At 45.6% G+C, this 9,371-nt stretch overlaps 2 protein-coding genes across 3 annotated transcripts in view; both read right to left on the minus strand.

Annotated features, from left to right (window-relative positions):
* Axud1 (AXIN1 up-regulated 1) overlaps positions 1-1,541 on the minus strand; it is a 34,015-nt gene extending 32,474 nt beyond the window's left edge. Inside the window, exons 1-2 of one of the 2 annotated variants that reach the window (XM_076434486.1) lie at positions 1,400-1,538; positions 274-370 (exon numbers count right to left, since the gene is read on the minus strand). The gene's annotated coding sequence lies outside the window, so the exon portion shown is untranslated. Of the gene's footprint in view, positions 1-273; positions 371-1,399 lie in introns of both variants that reach the window. The other variant, XM_076434484.1, reaches the window with a different exon arrangement.
* A 1,325-nt stretch (positions 1,542-2,866) lies between these two features.
* Oli (basic helix-loop-helix family member olig) lies at positions 2,867-6,754 on the minus strand. Its single transcript, XM_076434510.1, has 5 exons — positions 6,218-6,754; positions 5,874-6,121; positions 5,177-5,415; positions 4,846-5,069; positions 2,867-4,459 (listed from the first exon to the last, which is right to left on the minus strand). Exons 2-5 carry the CDS (start codon positions 6,009-6,011, stop codon positions 4,230-4,232), a joined length of 831 nt encoding a protein of 276 aa, XP_076290625.1. The 5' UTR covers positions 6,012-6,121; positions 6,218-6,754; the 3' UTR covers positions 2,867-4,229.
* Between the last annotated feature and the right edge of the window lie 2,617 nt (positions 6,755-9,371).

Here is a 9,371-nt window from a genome sequence, read left to right on the forward strand (position 1 = left end):
TATAATAGTTTGTTTCTAAGTATTCATATCAACATCCACAATTACCCCATACAACCTCACTAAGCACAATTTCACTAAAAAGTGAATTTAGCCAGTGTGTGTATTTACGTCCAATGTTACTCTGTAAAGACGTTGAGAACGAATATTTGATCGGCAATATGAAAAATAGCGCGCGAACCTAGTAAACCGGAAGTCAGGCTCGGAAGATAGTATGTCACGACGCCAGGTTCGTGTGCATGCACAGATACGGTGAAAGAGTTTGTTGTTATTTACCTTGCCGGGTCAGAAGCACGATACCGTTTCCTATGCAGTTAGTACGCGTGTCCTATATACTGGCCGCAGTGAATCCTTCGGCGTGGAGAGTGCATCACTGGACAATGAATCAAACGTTGTCTCAAGGTGTTTTCTTGTACGAAACCGTAGTGAAAATGATCGCGCAGGCTGGCCAATGGTGTGTCGCGCTAGCATCGACTGGCGATATTTGCACTGTTCGCACGTGACAGCGTATGCTCATCTGATCGCAGCGATATATCGTGCGACGGGTAACAGGAAACGATTCGAGTCGACATCGAGAGAGAGAGAATCGTCATTTCGCTTAGGTTTTCATCGGTCGCGAAAATCGTCCTTCCCGGCAGTCACCGCATCGATATTTTCGGCGACGAGCGGTTACAGCGTGGGCGCATGCCTTTTCGCGCATCAAGTTCAAAACTCCGCGAACAGATTCCTGGAGAATGCAGCGAGAAAAATATAAAGGAAAATGGAATATTTTCTTGGAGGCACGGCCCCACAAAGAATGCAGGTATCTTTCGCGTGCCACACAGGTACGTAGAAAGGACTACCAATAGCGACCCCGTCGTGTCTTTCGCCCAATCGGGAAGGTAAGGTTAGTTCTCCCACTCGCGACAGAAAATGTATTACGCTACGAACTCGGTGCGTACTCGAAACTAAACTGCACCGAAGTCTCGCTAGAACTCTCTTGCCACGCTGCACCAAGGAATGCAATGTTTCCCTTGTACTATCCCCTCGTAGAATATTTCAACTTGATTTCCAGAACACGGGGAACTCTGAGAGGTAAAACGGAGTAGCACGGTGGCGAGGACAAAGAGACTCGTTTGGGGACGATTATGACATCATAACCTATCAACGTCGTGAAAAACAATCGTGGGTGAACGGTAAGGTCTCTCTCTCTCCAAGGAGAAAAGAAACGTCGGTACGTGGAATGGCTGTCTCTGTCACCAACGATTATTTCTCTAATCTCTGCTTTGTAGAATTTTGTCGATTCGTGACCGATCATCCGAAGAGAAACGACTACGTCACCCGGACAGAAACGGTCGTCGTCAGTTGGAAACGCGACCGGCGGGTTCAGCTGTCTGTGGAGATGAGGTTCGTGGCTGCTTACCGGTTCACTGTCGATCGTCACATTTCCAAGTTGCCAACGGGTTGCCAGCCGGTCGGGGCACGTCGTGGTCCTGGCACTGACCAACTCTTTCACGAAACGGTTACCGTGGGACACAAGCACCGAGCCATCAAACGATCACACCATGGCGCGCAGCAGCACCAGCAACAGCAGCTTACAGGCCAGCTTTGAGCCACCGACAAGGCACGCACACAATAAACCCCGTCGAAGCGAGCACGCACGGCATAAGGTCCTCCCAGAAGGACGGAAGACGATCGAGTGAATGCTTCGCAAATCAGCAGCCATGATGGCGCCACCCGTCGATCGTAGATGATCATAGACGAACCAAACTTTATTTTCTCCAAGAAATCACCAGCAGCAAATTAATATCAGCTTAGCAAAGCACGTGTCCACGTATTTCCTCGTCTATTGTACACAACCACGTAGCGTACAATTTCTAATACACGAAGCAATTGAATTTTTTCGACAACGAAAGCGCGAGGACAGTCGAATTGCCAGTTCCTCGCGCCGTAGCTAAGATGGCGCCACCCGATGGTCGCGTAGACTGTGATTTAGATAACATTATCTTTTTTTTTAATTTGCACTTGATCTCCCATCACTGCAAATAAATGTTCTCTTTGATTTAATCACTCGTGAAGGATCGCTGTCGGTATTGCTACAGAATTCGCTCAGTTTCGTTTAAACAGAGTAACCGCATTTTTTTTCGATCGCCCCCTTCACCAATCATGGCGGCAATACAAAGTTCGTTGCATTCGGCGTTGAAAAAGTTAATACAGAAATCACAACCAACGAATCATTAACTTCCTGATAACTTCATTGAAGATTAAACGAAGAGTCGCGGATTTAGCGATGAACTCGTTTTAAAATAAACGGCGTGTTAATCTTTCGGGGAGGAGCGGAAATTTTGCGTAAGGAGAGCAACGATATTTAAATATACGAGTTGTTGTAAGATTTTTTAAGAAAGTTTTCCGGTTTCTCTAGTTTTAATACGTTCACTGTCCATGTATTCAGCATCCTGACATCAGTACGCGTGGTGTAAATGTTTACTTTCCCTGTTCTTAATTATTTATCACTGATTTTGTGCATTGTTAAAAAATGGAGTTGATGACATTGAAAATAGTGCGAACGATTAACAGATTCGCAGTCTAGCTATCATTTTTCTATTGTTCCTGTTTTCATCGACCAACACGTTTCTGTTATATCAGCTCTACTTTTCATGTGTTTCAAATAAACGTTATTCAGTACTGGCAGTGACTGTCAATCACATATGACGCATGGGACAATGAACGTGTTAATGCTTTTAAGAAATAAAGCTTGTATAGAACGAGTGCTTTGAAAGAATTCAATGTTTCTCGAGTCACTTCATCTTTCGTTGAATAGTTGAATTATGAGATAACATTTTTGTTTGTGTGTAATTATTCTTCCAGAGCACTCGCTTGATCAGTAACCTTCTTAAATAGATTTTATTCGAGCACTAAACAGTGATGTCTACACTCTACAACAAACATGTTCGTCTGTTCTCTTCGTTAGTAATATCCGCACGCGTTTATTGTTATTGGTGCGTCGTCATTAGAAATCACCATACAAATAATGGTAGTAATTATTGCTTGCCATTCAACGGCTTTCGTTACGTAATTTCTCATTACTCGTGTCGGGCCCTCTCGAAGGACTGACGATCCTACAGTCAAAGATCAATAAATTATACCGACACTCGTCCTTTTCTCTAAACTCCATAGATCCTCGCGATCAAAGGAAACGATTAAATCCTCGGCACGTCGTAGTAAACTCTTAATAAACGTATTATGTATATAAATAAGTTATACAATCGATAGCTCAATTCGAATTATTAAATATATATATATATATATATATATCTATATATATATTATGTATATGAATATTTAAGATCTGTATGATTAGAATATATCATATATATATATATATAATATCTCGACATATATCACATGCTATATTTACTATCGCGTTGCTCGGACGGGATTCGGAAATTGTATTCCTAATCCTTTTCACATCATTTCTCTCTCTGGCAGTTCGCGTTTGCTTGATAAAAAGGGAAACAATCGTACGAAACTCGATCACTTGGTGGATTTCGATAGGAATCACGTCCCGTTTTACCAGAGACAGAAATATGCTGTCGCTTATTGCTGTTTTAGTAATGGTAGACCGTTCGTTACTGTCTTGGCCGCTAATTACTTAACCGCTAATACTTTCATCGAAATTTTTTGCCTTAGTATCTAGTATTGACTTCATGTTTATCGAACTCGGAACGAACGGCGTCCGGGGACGCCGACGTCGAAATAATTCCCCTCTAATACTTTCAAGTCCCGCGTCAGGATTCTTACAAAGCTAACATTCTAGACTAGATCCTTAAACTCGATCGTCGGATCCCGGAGGATCGAACATTCTGCGCTATACCCGAATACTCTCGAAACATTCTACCATTTCTCGTTACTCTATTACAGTATTATAGTATGAAATCTTTGGATACTCTTGACGCTATAGTCAGCACGAAAATTGGCCGCTCAAGGTCACTGTCCCTGCTACATGTCTTCGACGTAAGAGTGTACAAAAAGACAAAACTGTTCTCGTTATACAAATAGTTTTGATTACTTCAAAGATCGTTCGTTCTAGGTATTTTGTATAGACAGGAGAATCTAGCCCCTCTCTATCGCTCCGCTAAAATAGGCAGACATAATGGGAGGAAGTGGTCTTGAGCATCCATTACGTTCCATCTAGCTACCGCCACCAGGTCTCATCCCTTACAACTAAACGAAGAAAAGGAAGGCCCGAATCCCTAGTTTGATTCTCCGCTGGTCACAGCCCCGTCGGTCGGAGGTCCGCCGGCTGTGACGCTTTGAGGATCGCTCGTAGGAAGTCCCGGCATGTCCTGCACACCTTGGAACAGCTTGCCCGGGAAGCCATGCAAGAGGTCGTAGGAGACAGGTGTGGGTGGCAGCGCGGTTGTGTGAGCGTGCGGCGATTGCAAGACAGCTATCACTCTCCTCAGTTCCTCCAGAGCGTTACCTGCAGAGAATCCAATCTGTGAGACATCAGCCCTCTGGCAAAAAATGTTCAGATTGAACTTAATCAAACTTCTTCTGACAGAAAATATTCGAGATCAAGTTCCTGACGATGATTTTTAGAAGAATTATTATTGCACATATGCTGGAGAGATGTGAGATAATTCCTAGCTCATCCTGTTTTTCAGAAACGACCCTAAACAGCGGCATAACGGCTGTTCACCCCATTCCCGGCAACCATAAATTGTGAAACTGGGGTGGGGCGAACAGCTATTGTGACGATCGGTGACTTTAAAGTCCCTTCTTTTGAACAACAGTCCACAATGGTGCTACGACTGAAGGGACTAGGGTATCCAAGAAACCAAGATAAAATGTTGATGCTCGTTTTACCTTGCATGAGGATGTAGTTTTTCGCCAGGAGGAGGGTGGCAATTTTCGATAGCTTTCTCACGGACGGACTATGAGCGTACGGGATAACAGATCGCAGCTCATCAAGCGCATCATTCAGATCGTGCATCCTCTTGCGCTCCCTCGCATTAATATTCAAACGCATGCTTTTCCCCTGTCTGGTGGTCTTCGATTTCGGCGGGCAGTTTAATCTGGACGCGCCGGGTCTGCGGGAAGTAGTATTTGAAAAGTGAGCCGGTAATATTATAGTATTGTAGCGAGTAATTGCGAAAGGCAATTGTTGAAATAGGGTCCTCGTTAGAGGATCGAGTACCTCTCGTGGTCAGGCCTGTTTTCATCAGACAGAGCGCTGGAAGAAGCATGTGGTTGCGGTTGCTGCTGAAAATAGAAGCCACCGAGGCCGACGGCACCCAGGGGAGTCCTCCTTCCAGGTGCACTTTGAGGGTGTTCCGATGAGTAGCCAGCTGGAGGGGCGGATACACTTGGATGAGACGCTCCTGGCACCGAGTACATGGATTCTAGTGCCGCTGTGGATTGTGGCGGTAGCGGATGCTGCAAAGGTTCGCATTCAATTAGCAAATTTGGATTAGAATGTGTTAAATTGATATCTATACTCCATGAAATACTAACGTAAGGTGACACACACTAAATTGCCGTATTATTGTCGCTCACGCGCGCACACACTCATTCTCGCGGGGTCAACGTACTCGGGAGAGCCCTCGAACGTCTGTCAGCTGTTATTATTGTCAGTTTACTTTTTCTGCGTTCCGTTCCAGTTCTGACGCGTTCGCGGATTCTCTTGCTACATCATAATTATTAACTCTGCAGTCGAAACTATCATAACTAGACTGCGGATCTCTATGCAAAATAAAAGATATCTATATCAATTAAAGAGAGATGCATAGAAGTTCATTTGTTCTCTATTAAATGCAAAGACGTTCGGGAATGCAGGAATTGTTTTGAATAATAGTCTAGTAATTTTGAGTGCTAATAAAAATATTGATACCCACAGTGCTACGGTGCTCCCAAGCCCATGTGGGATGAGAAGCCGACCTCTGCCAGGATCCTTGCTGCAAGTGCGCCTCGGGAAGACCCTCCCTCCTGTCGTCGTCCTCCGTCGAGCTGCTCTCCCCGTCATACGACCTCATGTCGTCAGGGATTCACGTGTGTCGGTTCCGACCTTAATTCCCTTCTCCTCGAGTTCTACCAGCCAACCCCTTCGGACGCGCGACAGCTCCCGTTTGCATGAAAACGCCGCCTATTCGATGATCATCGTCGAAGCGTGAGTAACGCGTACCCGCCGAACGGTATCATCGACAAGCATAACATAATCAATAGTAACCGCAACACTTACCGACGAATTTCTTTCCGCCGCCGGTCATGCACGGCGCAGGATCCCCCCGAACGCAGCCAGGATCAGCAATATTTTTTGCGCACCACCGCGTAACAGGTCATCCCTCCAATAGAATCATTACTACCCTTTGCAACCTCCTGGGAACCGGATCAGCAACATCCAGTTCAGATACTATACTTATTTCTTTAAACGATCGCCCTCTTACACTGATCCTCATAAATAAATCACTGTTTACGAGCGACGCTGATCACAGCCATGTTACATCCTAGCGATTTGACAAGGGTTTCATGTGCTCCTGATTGGTTGATGCTGGTTGATGGTCTGCTATTCGATCCTCCTGGTAGCTTGATTTATGTTGATGTGGTTATTTTTTGTTCTTGTTTATTTGTCTCTCACTTTTTGTTTATCACTTGCGCCGATGCATTTGTACTTAATGAAATTAGCACCCACGGACAGGACACCATCGCGCGGAACACGCACGCGTCTATTGTTTGCAGATGCCCTGCGCAGAGGGTGCACCGCCTCCAACCCCCAATGTAGTTCCAGCATCCGCCGACAGGACGAGGCACCGTCGATTAGGGGATGCTGGACTGGACCAACGACTGGCGAACCCTGGTGATCGGAGAAACAAGTTCCACGAGATGGTACGATCGGTTCTTACCATCTGGATAGGTCGATGCCACCTGAACGGAGAAGAACAAGGCCTTCAGGGGGTGCAACAGAGCTCCTGCACCCTCGTGGCTCCTGTTCACTCTTTTTTTCCCAGCACTTTCATTCTAAAGCCCCCGATGCATCTTTCTTTGTTGCAACCGGTTCACTAACTTGGCGATGAGGTTAGTCAATTACTTCGTGGTGGATCGGGTTGCATCTATAAACTTAATCGCAACTGCGGGTCTTTATGGAAAATGAAAATTGTCTTCGTGACTTGTACAAAATCGGAGCCAAATAGAAATATGATTCTTCCTCTAATGATTAGAGAATAAGATTTAGAGAATAAGTATGAAGATTAGATTGCAGAATAGATTAAAAATAATTTTCTATGTGACTATCCCAAATGAAATTATTAGATTACGTTACTGGAGTAGAATTGTTGGTTCCCGATTTAAATTGGAATCTCTTAAAAAATCCTTAGCAATGGACTTTCAGAAATGATGAAATAATCACCGGTGAATAATGTGCTAAAATAGTTCGAGTACGTTCCCGAAATATGAAAGGTCTGTCCCCTAACGTGCATCTTTCAGTGCAAAGTCACCCCCGGAGCCATCATCCGGCACAATCTCAGTCATCTCCCAATTACTCCATACCCGACAGCGTATCGCCATTCAGAGGAGGCCCGCTTTTAACGAAATCCGGAACAACCAATTCACGGACACGGGGACACGGCAGGGCCATTATACTCAATTTACCACTTCAAGGACCTCCGCGAATTCTTCGCAGGCATCATCCGCTAACAAGCGTTCCTCTTCAACAATGCAGCCCCTCCGAGCCCAGAAACCCGGAAACGCGTCTCGCGATTTCCTCGTGTGAGTTATCTCTCTCTCTCTCTCTCTCTCTCTCTCTCTCTCTCTCTCTCTTGTTGGCCAGAGAAATTCGGACGTTGTATCGGATGGATGGAGAAAAAATAGAGAGAGAATGAAGAAGAACGGCGCGGGGAACGACGAACACGGGGACAAAAGGGGGCGCAGAAAATTGGACGAGCGAAATTGAAAATGCGAAGCGGCGGAAACGCGTGGCGCGTCGTCGAGTCATCGGTCGCGTGTAACATTGCGGATCAATTTTGCAAACGGCGAGCACAACACGCCCGGCAATGGAGTACGAAATAACGACGGATCGACGGCTGACACGTTCCTCGGTACGTTATACCTGACCGTGGGCATAATAATGCCAAAATCAAAACCGACTCAGCGCACACATCGAGCCATATTGTTCGCTGCATCTGTCGTGTGCACGACACAGGGGGTTGTCATTCGCAACGAACACGTTCAAACGAAGACTCTGTATCGTCCGCTCTGTTCCCGGTGCCGCCTTTTGGTGGGGTGGGGGAGAGGCGCGACGACAATGGGGGAGGTGGGCCGATTTTTTCGTTTTTGTTGTTTTTCTCGTTACTCTCTCCCCCACCTCCCCCCCGTAACGAAAATATTTTTCCCCCGGCGTATTTTTTTTGTTGTTCGCCGGCGTTTTTCGAGATTAATTAATGCCCCGGGAAACGAGCCCGCGGCCGACCCGCCCGCGCTCGCGGCCCCAGATTTTCGACGAGTCTCTCTCCCCGTGTTACGCATGTTGAACTTTCGCGTCGGGTATAACATCGGAAATCGATGGACACGAGTATCTTCCGCGCTTCCTTTTGTCTCTTTTGTGCCCGAAGAAAAAAAAATGCTGATATCTGTTCGCGAGGAATATGTCCGCGCGCGCGAATAATTTTTATCGGTGTCGTTAACGCGTCGAACGAACCGGCCGATCGATTATTTAGTTTGAACATTCGGACTGCCCCCGGGGCACAAATAATTTCCGGCCGTGGATATTGAAGACTATAATTTCGTTCGGTTTAATAATGTTCGGCGGAGCGCGTTAGATTATGTGCTAATTGCGAGCCGTGTTCGGCCACATTTAAAATGTATAGGAAAATGCGACTCGTTCGTTCGGTTTACTTCATTTGCGAAAGGTGTTTTGGCTGTTCCTGTGTTTGTCTCCCTCGGCGTTCCTTTTTCGAAAATTAAAATTGGTTTACGCGTCGGAGGTTGTTAGGTAATGCGGGAGAAAAATATGTGCGTCCTTGTTACCGCGAAGGAGAACAGCGGAGGAACGCATTCAGAATAGAAAACCGTCGAGACAATTCGACGACGTCACACTTGGCTCCCGACCATATGTAAAGCAGATCCGTGAAGCCGCGGAAACTTTTTGCGTGAATGAAACCCGCATAATTCTACAAATGCAGTGTAACTGGGAATTTGTTGCCGTATTTCATCGAGTGTACCCTCATCTGTTTTGCTACCCCTGCGACGATATTTGGAACTGCCAACTTTGAAACTAAACTTAGTATACATTTTATTATTATTTAATCTTCAACTTCTCCTCAAATACACGACAGCAACATCAATTTTAATTTCTCTTTAACTCATCCAACAAAAAAGACAGTTCAATTATCGAACTACCC

Source organism: Lasioglossum baleicum, chromosome 12 (genome assembly GCF_051020765.1).
Source record: "Lasioglossum baleicum chromosome 12, iyLasBale1, whole genome shotgun sequence".
NCBI lineage: Eukaryota > Metazoa > Arthropoda > Insecta > Hymenoptera > Halictidae > Lasioglossum > Lasioglossum baleicum.

Bases quoted from the DNA above. Each gene is read 5' to 3' on its own strand.
- Oli (XM_076434510.1), bottom strand. From the start codon at position 6,011: ATGAGGTCGTATGACGGGGAGAGCAGCTCGACGGAGGACGACGACAGG. The intron at 5,416-5,873 runs GTGGGTATCAAT...GAACCTTTGCAG, and splicing joins CTTGGGAGCACCGTAGCACT to CATCCGCTACCGCCACAATC. The intron at 5,070-5,176 runs GTACTCGATCCT...TACTTCCCGCAG, and splicing joins AACAGGCCTGACCACGAGAG to ACCCGGCGCGTCCAGATTAA.